This window comes from Lygodium microphyllum, chromosome 4 (assembly GCF_053477565.2).
Source record: "Lygodium microphyllum isolate KBCC chromosome 4, Lygodium_microphyllum_v1.1.10, whole genome shotgun sequence".
NCBI classification, from domain to species: Eukaryota; Viridiplantae; Streptophyta; class Polypodiopsida; order Schizaeales; family Lygodiaceae; genus Lygodium; species Lygodium microphyllum.
The window spans coordinates 104040220-104064819 of NC_141138.1; the positions used below are offsets into that span (position 1 = coordinate 104040220).

At 42.2% G+C, this 24600-nt stretch overlaps 1 protein-coding gene across 1 annotated transcript in view; it reads right to left on the reverse strand.

The window, feature by feature from the left end:
• Positions 1-316: 316 nt before the first annotated feature.
• LOC148037419 (uncharacterized) overlaps positions 317-24600 on the reverse strand; it is a 37265-nt gene continuing 12981 nt past the window's right edge. The window contains exons 5-6 of the mRNA XM_087676337.1: positions 23957-24197; positions 317-945 (exon numbers count right to left, since the gene is read on the reverse strand). Coding sequence (XP_087532463.1) covers positions 653-945; positions 23957-24197 — 534 coding nt within the window. The 3' untranslated portion in view covers positions 317-652. The remainder of the gene's footprint in view (positions 946-23956; positions 24198-24600) is intronic.

Sequence of the window (24600 nt, forward strand, 5' to 3'; positions counted from 1 at the left end):
TACTTCCAAGCAGAAACGAAGCATGTAGAAGTAAGGCATGCAAAGTGAGCTGATTTTTTCATATTAGTTGATTGGGTTGTTCGGTTGGGCTTTAACGTGAGAATTTGTTATAGATTCTGTTTGAATTTGGATTAGTACCTTGGCCCCACAACTCATGGAGTGCTGCTATTTTGATGTGCTGTTCTGCTCAGCTAACCCATAAATTTACTGCACTCACAAGGCTGCCCTGTTACAAACACAATTCCTTCTCTCATCATTTGACTGGTGTATGAGTTTTGGATTACTTTCATAATTTGGCTGGTGCATGAGCTTTGGGTTACTGTCAACTTTAAATGTATAAATAAATTAAACAAAATACACATGTTTTGTACTTGGTACTCTACACAATACATCATCTGGAGTATGCCTCATATTAGTGTTGTACAAATTGGCATTATCAGGCAAAGATTAGAATCTGCCCAGTTAGAGCCATCATATAAGTTCACAGGGAGCTAGCATATAATTTCACATGGAGCTAGCACATTAGTTCAGAGGGAGCTAGCATACAAGTTAACAGGAGCTCCTGTGTATTTTCTAGTCTGAGTGACTGAATCCAATATACACATTGGGACACATATCTACATGGATGAGGCTTCTAGGAATATTATTTTTCTCAGTAAAATTCACGGTCAGGGAAAGCAATCGGAGCTACCAACGACCAAATAAAGAGCCCTGCAGTCAACCACTGTGTGCACATACGCACCCAGACTGATGGCCACCCTACATCCACCAGTTGTTCAGATTGGGAGCTCGCAGTTGTCCATCCTGTCAACAGCATCCCTGAGTACATACTTGCAAGGGCAAATATTATGTGGAAGAATGAGTACACATAAGTAACAGGCCTTGGATCTGAACCCTCTTTAGCCTCTTCCTCATCGCCTTCTTTTAGTAGGGCTGCCCTTGAACCTGGAAAAGTCAATAATGAGCATAGATTTGAATTTCATTTTAAAGAAACCCACTAAAAGGAGCACCCAAAAATCTTCAAGAAATGTTACTATTTACCTCGTAACAATAAAATCCTGCTATAATGCATTTAAAGAGTTGCACTAAAACCGAAAACTACATTTTTATACATGTACAGGTTGTGTCCATTAGTAAGACAAGAGCCCTCATTATTCATTGGGGGGATTCCTCAAACTTACAGTGGTTACATGCAAAAAAAGTGTACAAGCACCATCGCACATCAATGCCACATGTCAAAATACAATCTGCACTGCAACATGCTGCTGTTGGACATTTTTGGGCAGCAGGACTTGGCTGCCCAACTCGAGAGTCAGTGCCCAGACCCCATTTTTAAAAAGTTGTTTGTTTTTCCTGCACAACCTTTAACCTCTTTGTTATCAAAGGCCCACTCTAACCACTAGGCCAATCAACTTTTGATGATAGAAAGAGTAGATTGCTGTTGTATGTTTGAAGCCCCCAGCCAACCCCACAACCAATTTTTTGTGCATGGTGTGTAACCACCCCTAAAATTAGTCTGTACAAAGAAAGACAGAATCTTTGAAATTAGTTATTTGATATATTTCATTTCTTAATCCCCAACTTCAGCCCACGTCTCCCAGTATTAAATTTAGTCTCCCATGCTCCAGTCTCCTCTGCAAGTCTTCCTATCATCATCCCCTCCTGCTAGCCTTCTCAGAAACCATGTGTTTTGGCCTTTTCAAGTCTGCACAAGTTTAGGTGGCACTGCATTCAAGTCTGCTGCCACAATTGCATGACTGGATGCATGGTCAGCTGCTCTCATTGGCTTATCCCTAGTACAATACTCCAAGCTCAGTTTTCACAAACACACTCTCCCAAATCAAGTGATCATATGTTGCCTGATGTTAGAGACACAGATTGTTGTTGTTTATTGATTTTTCTAATACGTCGATTTTGGCCTATGAGACAAAATCAGCCTTTTTCAGATGCATGGCATATAAAGGCTCAATTGATAGGAAACAAAGGTCTCCATGGTAAAGACAGCCAAAGATTCTATAAGAGAGGTATTATTTTGTTACTGCAAATAAGACAATTTCTCATTTTGATGCACTCGTGTGTGTGTGTGTGTGTGTGAGAGAGAGAGAGAGAGAGGAGGAGGAGGAGAAGAAAGAAATATGTATTTGCATCTTTAAAAGGCCAAAATGGCCTATGAGATGAAGTAATGAGCACATCTAACCCTATTGTCTTGACACAAGAACAACCACCAAAATGAAAACAACTAAATATACTTATGCTTGAAATCACAAGGATTGCAAGTGTAGACTACTATTGTGTACAAAATAATCTCTCAATGAGCGTGTACCTGACCTGTAGGATCATCTGAACAATACAAATCAGTAGAAACGTTGTACTCTCCTCAAGGCAAAGATACCTATCGTGGGACAATCCAAGATGGCAAGTCCACTAAAAGGAGATGCTCTACAAATTGCAATTGCTTGATCTATTGAGATCCCTCTAAATCGTGGATGATGTCTAGCTAGCACTAAAGAAATCTATAAGGACTCTTTGGCTCATTGGCTCTACCTTTGCCCTCATAGTCCTAAAGCAATCCTCTATGTCCAAAGCTCCAATAAAGCCAGCCCCAAGTATCTCTGATCCTCATACTCCACCCTATTTCGAGGCTTAAAGTCATCTCAAAAAACACAATGAAATCTCCCTTTGATCTCATAATCTATGGTACACTAGCAAATAAGGTGCTCCTCAAACTCAACCTCCTAGTGGCACAACTAGCAAACACATGAGCAACTTTAGAATTCTGAAATCTGGTTTTAATGGGGGAGTCTCTGGCAGTGTACAGCATGTTCTAAGTGTGCTTTGATACCTAACAAATAGCCCTATCAAGTTTGGTGTCGAATCGAGCAAGTATGTGGAAATGTACGCTTTAGAAGTTTGATGTTTGCAGAAGAAATTCACATGCAAAAATGCCAGCTTGCAGATTATGCAGAGGTTTCTAGGGCTGAATATTTGGGAATTTCACTTTGATATCTCTAAGAGTGGTAGCTTGGAACTGGAGCTACAAAAGTTCAGTGATCGAAATTATGGTTGGAAAGTTAGGAACCATTTTATGCAAAGGTGTCCTAATTGAAAGGATTTGGGAGCAAAAACATGTCTTTGTCTAGTGTGGTTTGAGTTTCCTAATAAAGGTATGTTCACACTTTGTACTTCAAAATGGCAGAGAAACATCTAGCTATCATGGTTCTTACAAACCATTCGAGATCTCTCAGGTTGATTATGACTGGATTCTTATGCATTGAGCCCAGCAAGCCATTAAATGTAAATGACTCTTTCCCTTTAGATGATGCCCATAAGTCTGAAGATATTAAAGGATCATCATCAGAGCCTTCATCTCGGATGAGTCCCCCTAGTTGAGAAAGAAACATCAAGTATATTCCATTCTTTCAACCTAATTTATCTACTCCAATGCAAGTATACAAGTTTCTAGTTCTGTTTGTTCTTCCTTTGCTCCTACTTTAATGCAAGCTTTTGGAACGCATTCTAAAGAAGACAAATTTCAGTTTGTTGACTATGGGATAAGTCCTAAAGAGAATTGATTTCTATATGCTCATTACTAACACACGTAGAGAAGGTTATAAGAAAAAATTAAATATTTCTTACAGCTTTCCTTCTTTCAGTTTTGCTTCTCAAGTCAATCTAATATTGATACTATTAGCCTGCCTATTTTAGTCATGTCAATCACTCATCTCCTAGTTGTGAGCTCATATCCGAGTTTGATGAAGACATGAGAGCTCTGGCATTTTAGTGTGCATTTCTCCTATTTTAGGCCCTTTTCATATATTTATTTGTCAATTTATACCTCCTGCCAGTCATAGTTACACGAAACGCCGTTTCTGGCATTTTAGAAACGCCACAACGTTTCTAGAAACGGAAACGCCCAAGAAACAGCATTTCTGCATACTGCGATTTGGGGCAAAACTTTGGCCCGAACGTGAGCGCCCCCAGACTCCCACATTCCAATCAACTTTTCACCTACCTACGTTTCTTCTCGTCACTTTGTCGGGCTTGCTCCTTTGTCGACTGAGGACTCCAGAGCCACGCACACACACACACACACATTCTCTCTCTCTTTTTTTTCGTAAAAGGTAATTGTATTAATTACGAAAAAAAAGGTACAAGTTTACATGATTACGAGATACATGAGGGCTCTAAGCCAACGTGTGTAAAATCCCAGTACTAAGCCATGAAAAAGTTACACAAGTCATGGCAACTCTCTCTCTCTCTCTCTCTCTCTCTCTCTCTCTCTCTCTCTCTCTCAAATTTATGTGTGGTTGTAGGTTGTAGCCTGTGAATCGTGATTCTAATTCGTAAAGCTATGACTATCTCACGCTGCAGCCTGATGCTCTCTTGTGTGACTGTGTCTTACCATTTATGTTTATGGTCATTGACTGAGGACTCAGTGGACCGTCACCCGTGGTGTTTTATGGATCATTAGTTATCAACTTATCTTTTATACTCTTGTATCTTTTTGTCATGATTCATGAATATGATCCAGCCTCCAAGTGTTTTTGTGATTCATGTATATCTATTATCATGTTACATGTAAATTGTAATGATCTAATCTTTAAAGTGTGATCTATGAATATCTTTAGAGTGTGCTTGGCACTTGCTAATTCAAAGTTCAAGTATATTGTATGAATCCTGATGTATCTTTCGATTTTGGAAATTGGTACAAGCTATAGGTAACAGGTTATAGAAGTTAGGATTTAGAACCTCCGACCTAGTATGATAGTATCAAATTTCAATGTCAATAATCAATTGTATGTTAATCATGTATGTCAAGTATTTCTCGATCAAGTGACAAGTGTGGCTTATTGTCATCTATTATCTATATTATATCTTAAATCGGGGTTACATATTTCCTTGTATCCCCGTTTTCCCGTTTCTTCCTAGAGACGAAACTCCATTTCCACCGTTTCCCCACCGTTTCCGTTTCGCCATTTCCAAAACTCCAAGTAACTATGCTGCCAGTGCCTACTTGAATCCAGACCGCCGTCCAAGATGCCACTTCATTATTTGTCGGATTCTCCGAACCCCAATATTGGTGCCCCTTGCAGTATATCTTTATCTTCAATTGCAAATGGATGGAGTACATCTGAAATTCACTAATCTCCTCCAATCCAAGTGCCTCTTGTTGTCATATATGCCCAACAAGCCTTCAAACCGATTTGCCCCTTGGTTTGCTCGAGGATTGGTCTTCATCCCATTCCTTGCAATAAAATTTAGCCCAAATTTTGATATTGACTAGCTCACCTCTTGAATCTCCCTAAAATTCTTCAATTTCAACTGTTGGAATTCAACTCCTAGGCTCTCAATTTTGAGCATGCATCCCAATGCAACTGTCAAACCCTTATTTCCGCTGTAAATTAGTGTTTAGAGCATAGATTAATCAAAACCTCCACCTCTAATGACTCGAAAGGCTGGATTTTGCTAAGATAACTGAGAGATGACTGAAGGATGAGAGAGAATGTTGAAGAGAGAGAAAATTCAAACTTCCATCACAAAAAAGGAAGAAATCAGCTACTGCCCTATCTAGACAGCCATGAAAGTTGTCTCCACTTATGGAATACCTTGAATATGATGTTGCCTAGCTAAAACAGTCCTCAAACCCTTATCACCTACTACTGTAGTCTCTTCTAGGCATGTCACTAACTCCTGGGGGGTCTCCTACTGGCTGGAAATTAACACACTTGAAGTTCATAGCGTAGAACTATAATGGAGCCATGAGGACAGATGAAGGACTATTCCGAGAGACCTTCACTCACAAGAATATCATCCTATATACAACACCACACCAAAGTCCACACACGCACTTGCCATAGATGAGAGGCTATAGATTGGAGAAGGCATTTTGCCCTAGAGCCTAATCACGAGGGGGAAACCAGAGAGTCTAGAGGAGTAGCTATGTTGTACAAGGAAGAGCTATAGCATACAGTACACGTCATACGGAGAGACAAGGCCCACTTCATGTGGATCCGGATACATACAGATCACCCTCATGATATATACCTAGCAATGTGCTACTTTGCTCTAGCAAATTCTCCATATGGACCGTAGGGGGAAGAGTCACCATATCTATCATTATATGAGGATATTATGCACTATTGAAGTGTTGGAGATGTTCTGTTGGCTGGGGACATTAATGCCCGCACAACATAGAGAGAGGTTCCCTTCTTCAAGAGTAAGAACCTCATATATAAAGAGAGAGCACCAAAGGAGATGGGGCTCCGCCAAACATCACAGGACTGAGCTAAGTGCACAAACTATGGTGACCACCTCCTAGCCTTGGGAGATGCACATGGATTAGCCATCCTTAATAGCTTGGATGATGGCCTAGATCGGACGCTCTCATATGCTTTCCACCTAAGCACGCATCTAGACATACAAGAGAAGTGCCCTCTGGAGGATCCTTACAAAGACTAGGAGCAAGCTCAATGGACTATCTTCTAGGGACCTTATCCCTCATCCCCAACATACAATCTTTCAGAGTGTCCCCTCATCCACTAGCATTGGTAGCCCACCATGCGTACCTATAGTTTACCATCACTTGCAGACATAATGTGATTCCTCCAATGAGTAGCAACTCGAGATTCCCCACATACCACTTCACTAGATTGACAACAAGTGCTTAATCGGATCATCTCTATTAGGGCTTGCAAGAGATGGATCCCTGCATATCCCTAGAGGATTTTACAACACAACTTACGAGAGCACTTCACACCTCAACTGCCATACATTTTCCCCACACACACACCCATTCCACCCCTCCAAGCAAGAACATCCCACAAAATAACTGGTATGCCGAGGAGTGCACAGAAACCTATCTTCATCTCTAGCAAAATGAAGCATGAGAGACCTGCACACACAGCCAGACATGCTCGATCTTTTCCCACCTAGTGCAGCGGAAAAATATGGCATTTCTATCCAGATTGGAGCACAAGTTTTACTAGCTATTCTTGGGACACAATAGCAAGGAGGCATGGAAGGCATTTCAGAAGCCCCAAGCCCATACACCCATCACCTTCCCAAACACATGGCATGCATATGCTACCTCACTATATCAAGTACATGGGCAGCCCCCATTGACCTAATCACCAAAGGAAAGACCCACGTCATCTACCTTTTTCAGCACAGCGAGAATTCACAACACCATCAACAAACTCCAAAATGGCCAGGCCTAGGATCATAATGGACTAGTAGCAAAGCACCTATCACATACCAAAGATATCCTAGCACCCCTTCTAGCCCTCCTGTTCGACAAGGCCCTGTGTGAAGGCTTCCCTACTAGTTGGTCAGCTAATATTATAGTACCAATCTTGAAAGCTGGAGACCCCATGGTTCCTACGAACTATAGGATGGTCATGGTTGGCCACATGCAAGTCAAGTTTTATGGATCGATACTAAAGCATAAGCTGAGCAAATGGGTAGAGAAGCACCAACATTGGGCATGTGGACAAGCAAGGTTTAGGAGGGGCTACTCCACTCTTGATCATATCCTCACACTTCAAGCCATCATCGAGGAGAGCAGGGCATAGGGGAGGTGGATATATTGTTGCTTTGTGGATTTTTGTAAGGCCTTTAACACAATACCATGTGCTAGGCTCATCCAAAGACTGCAGGAATTGGAAGTTTTGATGGAGATGAGATGGACGGTTCTAGCATTGTACGCATCTATTATAGGACGGATATGAGCACCAGATTGGATATCGGAGGAGATCACCAACACCATTGGCATGAGACATGAATGCCCACTCTCACCTGCTCTATGCGGCCTTTATATTGATGAGATATCAAACTACATTGATGGACTTGGAGGGAAGGGAGCTGGCCTTTTGGGAGGGGGCATTGATACCCATACTACTGTATATCGATGACATACTCCTCATCTCTAGCACACCAAAGGGATTGCACCACCACTTGGATGCACTACATGCCTTCGGTCAAGATAGGGATCTCATAATGAACCTTGGAAAAACCAAGGTTATGGTATTTGACACTTCTTCCCAATGGATTCTGCGATCAATACCCCATTTCACATATAGAGAACAAATAGTGGAGGTGGTCCAAAGATATGTTTACTTGGGGATTATATTGTTAGGGCCAAGATTCACTTTGAGGAGAGCAACAGAGAATAGATTGACACGAGGCTATGTGGCTCTAGGGTCGATGGAGAGCCAATGCACATGCATACAATCTCAGAAATCTCGAATGAAGCTCTGGCTCTTCGATAGCTTGGTCACACCAACACTTCTATATGGGGTCCCATATGGGGATCAAAACTCTACCACACAAGGAGAGCCACACAAGGTCGGCCAATACCCATGGGGAGCAAGATATAAGAGGGGCGGGAGTAGATAGAGAGACCCCTAGTACTTATGATTCACGGACGATTTGGAGTAAGCCCTTTGTACCAGATGAGATTATCAAAGCAAAGATGGGAGCACCACCCACAGTGACAGGCCCTCTTTCAGACAATGACTTTTCTACATAGGCTTTGGACCTTGCCGGCACAAAGATACTCCTAGCTTGCACTAGAATCATCTAGACATCTAGCATTACAAGGGGATACTGAGTGCTCGTATGCTCAGACAAAGGCATGGCTATGACTACGAATTACATAATCAATCACCTCCCACCACTATAGTACGACTTGGACTGCCCTCACTTGGAGCTCAGCCGAGAGAAGTTGAACCCATTGTTGTCAGGTACGGTACGGTAAGGTACGATAAAATATGGTGCTAAATGATACTTTATGATTTTATAAGATACGGTGATTTTATAAGATACGGTATGATATTAATAAGATGAATACATGAGGGTGACCATCGTGGTCGCATGGGCTACACAAAACATGCAATACAACTACAGTCTAGTATATCTGATACAAAAAAAAGAGAGACCTCTGAATCTATGATGAAGCATCACTATCATCATCATCATCAGAATGACGGAACCATCTGAGTGCTCATTAGGAGAGTCTGAAGATGACTCCCCGACATCGGATGATGAGACACACTCGTACTCATTCTCACTGATGAGGTTACCATCATCATCAAATGATGGCTCCCTAGGTGGCGGCTGTGTAGACAAGGGGGGAATGTCATCAGGAGGCACAAGATGTGAGCTACTAGAGCCCCGCCTTACATATGTCTACGAGCCACTCACCCCTCTTCGATGATGGAGGGCGTCGAATGACCATGCCCCTACTACCACCTACTCGAACTCCTCGCCTACGAGCACACTGACTATGAGTGTCATGAGTATCTGCTGCTATAAGCTCTCTATAGAGCTCTGCAAAAATCATCTCCTCCTCCTCGTCCACCTCCTAAAGAATACTCAAAAGAGTATCGCCCGTCAACTTGAATGTATTAACATTCACCTACACAATGCAGTAATGCACGTAAGATTGATCATTGTAAATGCTAAAGTCTAAATTGTAAAGTATAAACTTCAAAGTTCAAAGTTTAAAACAACAAATTTTAAATGTTATGATTAAGTCTTTAAGCTTTACCTGCTTCAGATTACCCATGCTCATCATAGCCCTCATCATGCGTAAGTTAGTGCGGCAACAGACTAGCCGCTCTAACTGTCATGTACTAAGCCGAATGCGAATCTTTGTGTGAATGAGAGAATAGGCACTCCAGTTTCTCTCACATGCACCCGAAGAGCAATCTTGGGCAAGGATCCTCATAGCTAAGGGCTGAAGGATCTCCAATGCATATCCAAAGTTTTGCCACCAAAATAAAGGCTTCACAAGTTACTCTCTCCTCCAACAAGTGGGAGAAGCAAAAGCCACATGCCCTCTCTGATTTGCATAGCATCCTAGCTCCCCCAGCACTGCATTGTGGTCATCCACAGGGACCACAAGAGTCAAATAAGCAAGCTAGTCCGAACGGAACTCTCCATCATCCATGACCGTCGGGGACTTGTAGGCCAGATGTACCAATGTAGCAAAACCATGGATGGGCTTATACATCCATACCCATCTCCTCTTTGCTATCTCTAAAACATGTGCATGTTGTGTCTTTGTAATCACTGTACAAGCACGTGCCTCCATCAATGTCGCTCTAAAGAAGTGAACGAGAAGACCTATGGTGGACCCCTCACAATCACTCATACATAACACCCTATAAAAGGGAGTCACAACAATGGCAACGGCACGGACTTTTTGCCAAAACTGTTCGTTAAGGCACAAGCGCTACATGACTTTGGCCTCCTCTATCTCATGCACATCCCACTCATTCCATAGAGTGGACACCACTGTCGTGGACCACACCTCATAAAGACGCTATAGCAATAACCACATATAAGCAAAGCGAGTTGAAGAAGGCTTCTTCAACTCCACTGTGCTATGCTCACGATACATCACAAGCACCTTTACCTTTACCGTAAAGAATGTGACAATTGATGTAGCTTTGCGGACCACCCTCTTCATCCACTTGAGCTTCTCAATGTCCTCCATGAGCAAGTCCAAACAATGACTTGCATATAGAGTCCACACAATCGTAGGAAACTCGGCCTCAAGCAAACGGCCCATGTGCCGACAATTCAATGCATTGTCGATAACAACTTGCACCACATTTGAGGAGCCCACCTACAACCACAATTTACAAATTACAAGTATATTAACAATACTTGGAGGTTAGAGAGAGAAAGAGAAAGTTGAGCCTTTCAAGTTTCAACTTTCAACTTTCAAGATTCAAAAATGAAGAGAGATGGGGGTTGGGGGCCTTATGGCCCGAGAGGAAAGAGAGAATCAAGATAGATACTAGAGAGAAATTAGAATAGAGAGATAGATAGTTATGCATAAATCAATTATCATAATGAAAGAAAGTGAAACAAATTTAAAAGGCAATGTATACCTCAATGATAGCTTGTCAAATGTGGCGGTAGATGAATGCACCCATTGTTTTCCTCCCCCTCTTGCCAGTATCTACGGCCCGCAAAAAGTGCGTGCCAAGTGGACATGAGACAAGTATATGGATGATACTCTGTTTCTTACAATCACTCCATCCGTCGGTGAGAATGGAGCAACCATATTTTATCCATGCGGCCCAAATAGGATCAAGGGCTCTATCAATCCTCTCCTTCTCTTTATCAATATTTTTCGTCCTCATGCCATTGTATATAACACCAGTCCATCCTTCACATGGACCCACATTGGCAATGGCTTTTACCATCTTCTTCCATGGCTCTTACTTTAGGACATTGAATACAAGATTGCACTCAATCACCATGCATGCAATTTCAATGTCCGCAGATCGTTGCCTTTCTCTAAGAAAGGTAACCGATCCATGCACATAACCGTGAGCTTGAGAGAGAGAGGATTGTCTCTCCAGCACCACATGAGCCTTCACTCTATGTCTTTTACCGGAGCCGGATGCGGATGTGGAGCCCCCACCACCAATGGTAGAGGCCTCTCTCACATTTGTTGAAGATACGCCCACATTTGACGCTTCCTTGTTAGTAGGCATAAGAGTTAGTGCCGATAAGCCACTTCCTCCTCCTCTTGTGGATCCCCCTCTCATCTTCGCAAGAATCTCCTCCACGATATTTTGAGGGATCTCCTGGCATGGAGCAACTTGCCCCCCCCTCTTGGAAAGATGTTGAAGAAGCCGAGTTGCACCACCTGTATAGCGCTTCCCGCAATACTTCATGTCCAATGGTGAAAGTTGGACTTCTTTGTGTCCCTCTCCACATGAATCGCGTGCAAATTGAAAGCCTCATGCTTCTCACAAGTCATGGTGCCAATGAGGGATAAAGAGGCCCGAGGAAGAGAGAGAGAGAGAGAGAGAGAGAGAGAGAGAGAGTGTGTGTGTGTGTGTGTGTGTGTGTGTGTGTGAGACGCTTGAGTCTCAACTCTTGAAACTTAGAGTCTTGAAAGTTGAAAGGGAGGGAGACTCGAGAGGCCCAAAGATTGGGGTAAAGTTGAAAGAGCAAGAGTGAGAGAGAGGGGATGGGAGATGAGAATGGCAAATGCTTTGATAGGGTGCGGGATAGAGGGGATGGGAGATGAGATTTAAGAATGGCAAATGCTTCTATAGGGTGTGGGAAAGAGGGGATGGGAGATGAGATTCGAGAATGACAAATCACAAGTCCATTCAAGATCTAAGAGAGGAAGATCAGAATGGTTAAGTGCTTGCTGAATTGGTGTGGAAGCATGGAGGAGAGGAGCACCTTTTGTAGATGAGAGAAGGGTCAAAGTTCAAACAGTCAAAGAGGGGTCAAAAGTCAAAGAGAGGGCTGCCAACTGGAAGGAATCCAAAGAGGGCTAGGGGGGGGTTGCATGGCTGGAAAAGGGGATGGGATGAGGTCTCCAAGGCTTCCCACCCCCCCAAAAAGTGCCACACAAGCAAGCAGAACACGCAAGAGTAAAGGTGGGGGTGCAAGGAACGTGGGATGTGGGATGCACAATGCAAGACGCACAAGCGAGGTGGCCCAAATGGGTCCAAAATAACATACAAAAACATACAGATATGTACCGTACAGTAATGTACGTCGTATGGAGGCAACTATGGCTGAACCGCATCATCAATATGGACATTATTCAAAACCACACAGCCAAGACATAGATAACGCCTACTAAGGATCTAGGACGATGATGGCTTTCTATTGGAATCATTTTTTGTACATGTCCCTCAATGGCTTTGTTGTTCACTTGAGATACATAGATATACACCTATCTCACAGTGTACAGTGTATCATTGGATAACTTTATACATCCTCACACCGGCTCAAAATCAAGACAAGTAGATATGGTGTAAACTCCCTCCCCTAGGAGGATAAGATTTGCTAGCTCTGTCAGCCCAAACCAGAGACAGAGGAGCACTACTTATGCAAATGTCCAATGTACTATGAGATGCAAGAGGGCGCTTCCACTATCTATTCAAAAAAGAATTTGGGCCACTATTCAAGGTGATAGATTTCCCAAATCAACGATGCCTCGGGCTCTTCTTGTTGAAGCTATGCCACCACATAGAGCACCTCTTATGAACCCAAGAGCAGACGCACAAAGCCACACACTAACGCACACTCACAGAGTTCTACAAAGCATCAACTACTTCCTCCACTATAGAGCCCTCATTGGACCGACTAGTGGCCCCACCATCAGGAACCACCTAGACACAACCACAAAGAGATACAAGAGCATGTCACCCATGCCCAACTAGTCCATGCTCTCACAAAAGGCATCATCTACAAATAGAGAATACTACACCGTTATCAGGGAACCATACCTCGCTACTTCAACCTCTCTATGCTAGATAGATCCATGAGAGATATCTTGGGATGAGTACCTCTTGAGTAGTTCCACACTGTTCCTGGCTTACATATCATTTTATGCTCGTCGGCTATGTATTGTTTACTATTTATTTTCCATTTAGTTAGCCATAGCGTTAGATGATAGCTCTTTTGGGACTTGCAAAATCCCTTGACTTTTCATATGCAACATTTTGGTCTCATAGGCTAATTTGGCCTTTTGTAGATGTTAACAAACACATCTCTCTCTCTCTCTCTCTCTCTCTCTCTCTCTCTCTCTCTCTCTCTCTCTCTCTCTCTCTCTCTCTGCTTGCACAAGACTGGAATGACTCTCTTTCTCTCTCCTAGCCTCAAAAACGTTTTTCCTACTTGCATGGGCAAGTTTTAGCAAGTGGCAACCTTCGAATCTCATTTTCCTAAATTATCCAACTTATTAAATTAATTTTTTACTTTGAAAAATTAATTTAATAATTATTTTAATGCTCAAATATCACTAATTAAATTGGCTAGACCAATTTGTCTCCCAAGTATCCCTGAGCAATTATTGACCCTTAGACTAGCATTAACTTATTAACTAATGTCTAGTCTCTAATGTCACCACTCACATTAGTAGCCAATAATTGGCCTAGGCCCAAATCTGACACCTGGTACCACCTAGTACCTATCAGGCATAACTTATTACAACTTTTGCCTTTGGCACCAACAAATATTTCAAGATCCTAGATCCTACATGATGAAATAATTAACTTGCACCACATATGTGCAAGTCACCTTTGTACATTTTATTAACTTTTAATCAAATGCTTAGCAAAGCATTAAAATTTCACATAGATCTTCCACTTGAGATCCTTGCAATCATCCTCGATTGAACTGCAATATGCCAAAGTAAAACATACTGCACTAGAATTTTCCAAAAGGCATCTTAGTATAAACAACACTTGCCACTATTATTTAACTACGCTAAAGCCGAACACTTGCTGAAAAGTTTTAGCAAGCAAAACCATAACATAAGACTCATAAAAAATCCAAAACTACTACCAGAAACCCATAGAATGCATTTCTCAATAGCAAAGCATAAACTAAGCATAAACCATGGCTAAACTATCAATGGCATTCATAAAACATGTTGTTGTTCACAAAACCAACTGAATACCACTAAGAACTGATTATCGTCCACTAAAAAACAGCAACTCGTAATCAATCTCTAATGATCATACACTGATGCAAATTGATGCATATCGATACATACTAATGCAAATTAATGGACATGTATAATTTCAGAGCCGCAAGAGAAAAACCATACTATATGCCAAGGTTGTCCATGTCGAACGGATGGGTTGACTTGTCCAACCCATACTATCCCATACAACTCATCCGATCCCGTCCAGAGGCATTTAATGGATTCACTACACTAATCAACTATGCCAAGGATGAGGTGAAAATGACTATTCTTTACCCATTTTTTGCACCTTTTTTGCCTTAATTCATCCAAATGCTCTCTCTCTTCTCTACCATCTAGTCTCCAACAACTCTCTTCTCTTCTCTCTCACACCCAAAGTCTCTCTCTTCCACTTAATGCAGCCATCTCAGGGACTCTCTCTCTCTCTCTCTCTCTATCTCTCTCTCTCTCTCTCCACACACAATGCAGTCACCTCTCTCTCATCATTCACACATTCAAATTTGGAATCTCTTTTACCCCCCCCCCCCTCTCTCTCTCTCTCTCTCTCTAAATCCTAAAACTCTTCCCCTCTGAAAATCTCTCCCTCCCCTATCTCGTTTATCCTCTCTAGTATCTACTCACTTGAGCTTCCCACACTCTCTACTCTCTCAAGCACTCTTGCCATCTCAAGCTCTCTACTCCCTCATGCTATCTCTACCTCCTTAACCTCTCTACCTTTCCTACTCCTTAAAGCTCTCTCTACTCCCTCAACCTCTCGATCCCTCTAATTTCAACTCTCTTTTGCATTTAGTTTTGAGTAAAGTTTTTTAATGTATGTTTTAAGCCCAAGATTGTCAACTATACAAATTACATATAATGTTTTTAAATCAGATGTAGGTCCAAGATTTCTTAGTCCAATTAGGACCGTTCTAGTATCGGACGCCATCAGACATGACAACCTTGCTATATGCATACCAGACTACAATGACTAGTATACTGAATAGTTGACCTCATGGCAAATGTACTGTCAACATAGTACCTTGGATGCATGTTGAATACATCCGAGATCCACTATACACGAGAGTCGTCCATCACTGGAGGAGGGGAAGTGCTACCTTCCCCTAGAGCATCAAGCAATGCTCTCGACCCCTACTCTATTGTGCTTGATTGAGTCTGATCCAAAGTCGGCTCTAATTGAAAAACCTCGAGGTAAAGCTGCAACAATTGAAAGTGGTCTACCAAGTCACTCACTTCTATCCACTTAGCATCCATTGGTAGATGAAACAATACCAAAACTTCACCAAAAAGCACACTAATACTTTACCTCTTAACTCTTCAGATGCCCCAAAACTTGCACTAGGCTCTAGGCCTTTTTCCCTCTTGAGCATTGCAATGCTTTATACTTTCACATTGCTGCAATTCCAACCTAACTAATATGTAGCATTCATCCAGTTGACTAGCCCCTCGTGTACTTGACATGCTAGGAGTACCAAATGCATTAGGAACATTCTTGTTTACATACTTTGGCCATTGCAATGTGACTATGCATGGGAATTTGCATACTAGCAACTATACTAAGATACATTTCCCCATACATGCATTACTAGCTGCACTCTTCCTCATGACCAGGACTATATTAAGCACTTATATGACCAGCATTAATACCATGAGTCCCAAACAAAGTGGGCTGCATATAAGCATTGCCAAACATACTATCTTGTGCCCAAGGCATCATGCCAATATTACCATGCATAGGTTTTGCGTTCCACTTGCTATGCTTGGATACATTGGGCCTTGCATACCATGCATAGGTGGCTGCATATCAAATATATTATACATTTAATCATTGCTTCCCTATGGCTGAAGCATTATCAGCCATTGCTTGGAAAACCAAACCACACCAAAGTACCCCGGTGATCCACATTAGAATGCATGCCTTCTTATCCAAAAAGCATTGGATTGGCACTTCCAAGTTGGCCTTGCAAATGCATCAATTGCCCCACTCGCAACATTTCTTTATGCTCACTACCCACATTTGGAACATTATACTGCTATATTGGCTTCCTTCGGTCCATCTAGTTGTCTCAAGCTCTTTGAAGACAATTTCCTCTTCTTGCATTTGCGGCATGCCCTCTTTTAAGGGGTACAAAAAGTGCATAAACTGAGGCTCTTTTGCAATTGCACAAGCTTCTACTACTATCCTCAGCTAATCTTTAAACTGGTCATCAAATTCCTCTCCCTCTTGCAGGTCATCAACGTCTAAAGACCTAGAATGACCCACATTTTGGTCTAAACCAACATTATCAACTTGCTTCCCATGTTGCATGCCTTGTCCACAAGATCAAGTATTGCAAGTTCCCCAACATTTTGTGAATTTTTCAGATTAAGAGGCATCATTCCTGCTTGATCCCATCTCAATATCTAAAGGCATTCTTGCTATAATGCTCAACCATGGTAACATGGAACGGGGAACGGGAACGGGGTCAAGGACAGGGGACGGCTAAAAGCAAGGAACATGGACGGGGGATGGGACGCGAGAGGGAACGGCATACATAAATTGCATTTGAAAATGTATGCATGTGATGTGGTGGATGGATGTGTGGGCATAGTAATAGGGGATGCCCATTTTGTAGCTTCCCATCCAAGTCGCATCCCCATGTTAAAGCCCCCTTTCATGGTAACAAGGGATGGCAATTTATTATTCTTGTCCCCATGGACCTATCCCTATCCCCAAAACCGGTCCCATGTTACTGTGTGTGTGGGTGAATCTATACTACCAAAGAACATACGAAAAAACCACCCCCTAAAAGACACCCACTCCAAAAAAAAAAAAAAAAAACTGTCATAAACGTCCCCTAACAAGGGACCTGACAAGGAGACGGGGTAGGGGACGGCCGGACGACTGTTGGGGACGGGACAAGGGACGCCCTTGTCCCATTTTGGCATCCCCATTCAGCCCATCCGTTCGGGACGGCGTTCCGGGGCCTCAGGACGGCCGTTCCTTGTTACTATGTGCTCACTCAATACAATTTCAACACTATTAGAGCAAAGCTTCTGACCTTCAATCTGTTAGCCTACCTATTTTAGCATGTCAGTCTGTCACCTCCTGGTTGTGAGCTCCTATCAGAGTCTGGTAGGAGACAAAGGAGCTCTATCAGTCCATTCAGCATTGTTGCGTGTTTGCATTTCCTTTTCGGGTGGCAGGCAGCCCATTTTAGGGCATTTTCTGCAGATCAGCCACATTTTAGGGCCATTTGGCTAGTTTTGGCTAGACGCTTGCAAGTCAGCCATATTTAGGGCCAGCCGACCAGTTTTAGCTGGCCGCCAGCAGGTCGGCCAGATTTGGGGGGTGAGGGCTATATATAGCAGCCCCCCCAGTCACTCATAGCACTCTTTTTTTGTAGATTTCAGCACTCTATCTCCCGTTCCTCTCCAAAATTGGTGCTGCCATTCATTTCAGTCTGATCTGGTGCCCTCATCGACGCTCCGGGCTGCGTGCAAGAACTGATCAGTCCACATCATTGTATTCAGCATTTATTTCAGGTGTGGTATTTCTTCCTTCATTTTCTGCTCTCTCTCTCTCTCTCTCTCTCTCTCTCTCTCTCTCTCTCTCTCTCTCTCTCTCCATGTTCCTTCTTCCCTTGCACACACTCACATGGTGTCATTGCCTACCTGAGAACACGAAGGAGAGATTTCTTATAGAGGAGGACACCAACCATCAACCCCCAACCATCCACCTTGCGTTTTGATGAGGCGGCATCTCCTAGGCCAAGGCGGCAGCATCTATGGTGGTTGGCAACACTTTTTGTGCAATCGGCACATTCTCTTTCTGTCTTGTGTTGCAGATTGCTTGGTGATTGCAGATTCGGAAGATGTCTTACCAATTCTCAAGCTTTGATGTCGAGGAAGAGGAGCTCCTTTCTTGACACTCCTTTGAGCGGAGATGGAAATATCGGAAGTTTCATGATCGACAACGGGAGGAGTCTCCTCGAACCCGTCCTTCTTCTGTCCACATATCTCAAAGGATTCCATCTACAGTGAAGGCTCCGTCGGAGAATCCTCCATCAAATGTTCATATGCCTTCTCTAATTCCCTCTATTCAGGTACATATACTCCCTTCTTTACCCAAGGAAAACAAATTGGATGGTTCCAAGTATTCACTATGGTCTTGTAAGGTGGAGTGTATCCTCAACACCTTCGACCTATGGGAGCTTGTTTCTTCACCCATTGCCTCCCGAGGAGGACCTTGATGCTGGGGTATCCATGGACCGTGCAACCTTATGGGATCGGCTCAACTCTCAAGCCCGATCCTTTCTCTTTATAAGTCTAGGATTTTGTTCTTGTACATGTTCGCAGGTTGAAGACCGCGGCAGAAGTGTGGAAGAAGCCTACGTCTTTGTATCAACACAAGACGTTTGCCCACAAGATTTCCCTTGAGAAGAAGTTACGAATGCTCAGTCTTGATGATTCTTCTTCCATGAAGGAGCACATCACAAAGATGGAGGATATGAGAGGTGAGCATGCCTCTCTTGGACGGAAGATCTCTTCTGAGGATATGGCAATGATTCTCCTGACTCAACTACCATCTCCCCGATTCTATGTTTACTACACCAACCTCATCACCTCGAGGACCCGCAAGAAACTCTTTATGGGAGAAGCTTTCCTTGCTTGTCTTGGAGCATGACCAATGACTCAGAGAGGTGGGGGCCAGTGGTTCTAGCTCCACCAAGGCTTTTACTGCAAGTATAGGTGGCAGGAAGAAGCAGCAGAAGGAGAAGACCAAGGATGAGCAGGAAGAGGACAAGAAGGATTCAAACGAAAAGAAGCCCAAGTGTCCACATTGTGGAAAGGACACTCATCCCGAGGACAAGTATTAGCAGAAGTATCCCCATTTGAAGCCCAAGGAGAAAGATTTGAAGGCAACCCCAGGGCCCAGCCACAACAGAGTCTATCTTTGTGCATGTATTTGTTGAGGAGGATGCAACCCTTGCTTCTACCACTTAGAAGAAGCCTTGACTCGTAGATAGTGGCACTTCTTCTCACATGACCTTCAGGAAGGATTGGCTTCAAGACATTCGTTCTAGAGAGGGCACAGTCACCATTGGTGACAACCCTATTGTTCCTGTTCAGGGCACGGGGACTTTATCTCTATTCTCTAACAAGCAATCTTCTTCCAACAGAGTTTTTTATGTACCGGATTTGGGCTTTAACTTGTTGTCTGTCCATGGTCTTAGACAGCTAGGTACCCAAGTCAATTTTACCCAGGATGCAATTACTATGGAGAATGCTTCTACATGTGCAGCTCTTTGGACAAGTACGCAGGAGGGTGGGCTCTACAAGCTCACAACCTTAGCCGTGCAGTCTTCCCATGAGCTTGGGCTACTTTGGCATACTCGTTATGGGCATCTTCATCTTGATGCAATCCGATGGGCTTCTCGGAAGAAGTTGGTGGAGGGACTTCCCAATTTCCCTCCTCTTCACACTTTATGCCCTAGCTCCTTGAGAGGCAAGCAGCATAGGCAGCCTCACCCATAGGTTGCCTTTAGAAGGGCTTCTTCACCGCCGCTAGAGTTGATGCATACAAATCTTTACGGACCTATGGGCACGGCATCCCTTCGGAAGGCCAAGTATTTGATGTTGATTGTTGACGGCTTCAGTTGTTATGTGTGGCCTTACTTTCTAGAGTACAAGAGCTTACTTCTGATTCTAGAGTGCAAGGCGTACTTCTGATTCTGCGAGTGGAAGATGTTTGCAGAGATGCAATCTACTTCCAAGGTTCGTGACGTACGAGTAGATCATAGTGGCGAGCTTACTTTTCACCTCTTTTCTCAATTTTGCAAGGACCACAACATTCGAGTAGCGTATTTCCATCCGAATATACCATCAAAGAATGTTATGGTGAAGCATGCGAATTGGACCATGCTGGAGAAGGCCCGTTCAATGCTAGAGCATAGGAGTCTTCGGCCCACCAACTTAAGGGAATTGATGGCATCCAGGCAATGAAACCATGAAATCAACCTTCCTCCTCAAACGAGGTAGAGCAATAACTTGTTTCAACAATAATTACATCAAGTAAATAAATCACATAAATTGAAATCCACACTCTACCACCTAAATCGTGGACAATGGATAACTTGTTGGCCACAAAATTAACCCCTTGCACTATTTCTTTATCTCCAATTGCAAATGAATGGAGTACAACTCAGATTCACTTATCTCCTCCACTAATCCAAGTACCTCTTACTATCATAAATGACTAACAAGCCTTCAAACCAATGTGTCTCTTAGTTTGCTCATAGATTAATGTTCACCCTACTCCTTGTAAGGAAAATTTAGCGCCAAATTTGATATTGGCTGGCTGGCCTCTTGAATCTCCCCAAAATTCTTCAATTTTAACCACTGGAATTCAAGTCCTAGGCCCTTAATTTTGAGTGTGCATCCTGAGGCACCTGTCAAACCCTAATTTGTGCTGTAAATTAGGGTATACAATAGGAATTAGCCAAATCTCCACCTCCGATGACTCAAATGGCTAGATTTTGCTAAGATAACTTGAGAGATGGCTAGAGAATGAGAGAAATGCTAAAGAGTAAGAAAATTTAGACTTCCATTGTAAAAAAAAATGGAAGAGATCACCTATTGCCCTATCTAGACAGCCATGAAAGCTGTCTCCACTTATGGAACACCCCAAATATGATGTTGCCTAGCTGAAACACCCCTCAAACAGATGTCACCTACTGTTGTGATCTCTTCTGGACATATCGTCAACTCCTAGAAAGTCTCCTACCGGCTAGGAATGGCTTGCCAATTATTGCAGTGACAATGGCGACCACACTCTCTCTCTCTCTCTCTCTCTCTCTCTCTCTCTCTCTCTCTCTCTCTTTTACACACATAAGGTTGGAATGACCCTCTCCCTCTCTTGGCCTCAAAAACGTTTTTTCCACTTGCATAGACAAGATTCGCCAAGTGGTAGCCTTCTAATCTCATTTTCAAAGTTTATCCAGCTTATCAAATTAATTTTTGAAATATTAATTCAAAATTTAATTTAATAATTATTTTTAGTACCCAAAAACACAATTTCACCAACATCTGCTAGCAGTCAAGCACAACAAAGATTACTATAGCACCGTTTGGATTGGCCAAGAGAATATAATTAAATTGGCTAGACCAATTTGTCTCCCAAGTATCCCTGAGCAATTATTGACCCTTAGACCAGTATTAATTAATTAACTAATGACTAGCCTCTAATGTTACCACTATCATTAGTGGCCAATAAATTGGTCTAGGCCCAAATTTGATACCTAGTACCACCCAGTACCTATCAAGCATAACTTACTATGCATTTTTCCTTCAACACCATTTGATATCTCAAGGTCCTAGGTCCCACATGATGAAATAATTAACTTACACTTCAAATATACAAGTTACCTTTGCACACAAAGCATTAAAATTTCACATCCTCCTAACATCACCCTTCACTATTCCACCTACTATACCATACACCACACTAGGGGGATCTTCAAACAGTCACACCTTTTCCTTTTAGGTCCTCATCTTTTGCCTACTTAGATAGTGGATGTGCACCAGTGGTGGAGGCTCATCCTCCAAACTAAGCTTTTTCAAAAACTCATTTCAACAATTCTAATTACATCACTTAGTCAAATTTGGTAAGGCGTGTCCTACTCATAGAACTTGTGGGACTTAGTGGGCAGCCCACCTAAGATTATCCACTCTTAAAAAGCACAGAATGCTTCCACCATAGTTAAGTTGATACAAGGCTTACTCCCAAGATTTCACCCATAGCTTCAACACTTTAATCTTGCATCCAAGTGGTGCAAACACTCGACTGACTGAGATACATCTTGGGATGGGACCCGTCATATTAATCTTGACCATGAGCTCCGAGGGTTTAAGATTACAACCCAAGATAACCTTAAGGCTAATCTAGTAGAATGCTGGCATGTATTCGTAGAGTTTGCCACAACAAGACTTTCTAAGTCTCTTGATGTCCATGTCACAATGTTCCTAAATAAGTTACCTCCTCACAAATACTTCAATTTTGTTCAATAAGTGATCTCACAACCTACTATGCCCACCTTTTATGAGTTTAAGTAACAACTATTGCATTCAATCAACTCCATAAAACCCTCTCTCACACTTTCAAAGGGGAAACTCGAGTTAAAAAGAAATACCACAAGAGGCACCAGTTTTGGGACCAATCAAGTGTCAGATGTCCAAGATTTTTATGGTTAAATATTATTCCAAATTTATAAATTAGATGCTGCTTGTAATACGTGTTAGATCAAATCTACGACCTTATCCAAAAAGGAATGTTGGTTTCATATATTATGAAGATGTCAATTATTTATACTTTGCTTAGCATTTGATTTAGACATTAGTTAAGTTGTGCAAATGTGGTGTGTAAGTCAATTAAATCACAATGACAAGCCCAAGACCTCAAGAAGTAAGTGGGTGTCAAAGGCAAAAGTTATGATAAGTTATACCAGTCATGTGCCTTGTAACAATTTGGACCTAGGGTATTTGATTAGCCATTAAATGTTAGCTGTGAAATCAGGAAGTAGGCATTAATTAATTAATCAATGCTAGTTCATGAGCTAACTAATACTTAGACCACTTGGGAGTCTAAATGGCCTAGCCAATTCAATTATGAATGGACATGTTAAATTTTTTGGGTAGGGACAAGGGCTGAATTTTATTTTCAGAGTTATTGCTTCTGCAATTAATTAAATGGCTGAAAAAGTCATTAGAAAAGCTACCCCTTGGTAAAACTTTCATATTTTGAATAAGTTTTATCTAGAAACTGTTTTGGGGCTGTACGAGAGCTGAGAGAAATTAGATCGTAATTTGAGATTATCTTTACTGGTAAACCTGAGCTAACTTAACACATCCTGCTGCCCAGCACTCAAACACAGGTTTCTGGCTGCATTTCAGTATCAAGAGCAGGACTGCTGCTGCGCTTGGTATCCGTCCACACTCTTCAGGCTGATTTCCAGAATCCTTGACTGCTTCTTCAGCACCCCACATAGCTGCTGCTCCATACTCAAAGGCCTTGAGGTCCTCTTCCACTCTCTCAGCACCCTTTTACAGTCATATATTCATCCAGCTCATTCTGTTTGAACACACACTGGTTTGTCATGATTATTCATACATTTGTGCTTTCTCTATTTGCTTTATCATTTCATCAATGATGTGCACAACAAATGCAACAGCCTCGGCAGTTCCATTCTCCTAATACATACTCAGAACCATCAACTTCATTTTCAGTAGGCATGGAATTATCTCAATACAGCTTGCCAAAAACAGAGATAGGAAAAGGAGTGTGCAAATAAATGCATGACACTAAGTTTATGTTCTCCCTCTTTTTAATTATTACTGCTTTTATAATAGATCTCAAGCAAAATATACCCTACCAAAAGCAGCCATATAACGGTTGACAGCAACATACAAAAGAATCAAAGACGTCCATGCTGTATGCAAAGACTTTACCTCCCTTTGGAGAAGATGGAGGTGAAAGAAATGTGGTGGAAGATCCTGCTCTCAAAGCAGAGTAGACAACTGAAAGAACAGTTGTCAACATTCCAAGTATCAAAGTGCTGGTTGTCACTGCAGATGAATGATTATGTAGACCATTGCATGCATAGTCCCGAGGTTCACTCGAAAGGCTCGTGTAACATAAGTATGCACAATAGAGAGAGATAACTGATGCTGGCAAAAGACTCCCATTCACCTATTACCATACAAGACTGTCGAAATTTTAGGATATGATTGCAATGTAAGCATCAAGGTTTTTCTGAAAACTTCATAATCAACCAATAGTAATACATTCACAAACATGGCTTTACATAAAGCACTTTGATACTAGTATGTACAAAATTTAAATTTAAATGTACATCATAAGCTTAAATGTCGGAAATACTGCAGATTGTAATGTGAGAAACACACTAATAAAATATATAAATATCATTGCATATAAAGCTACATGTTGTTGCTTTATAATGCATTGGTTCAATGTTTGAAACATGCTTCTAATAAATAACTTATGGTCAAGGCATTCAGTCATTCAGTCATCTGCCTGTGAACAAGGTCCTAGGAACAAGCCTCAGTCTTCCTATGTGATAACAAGGGTAAAA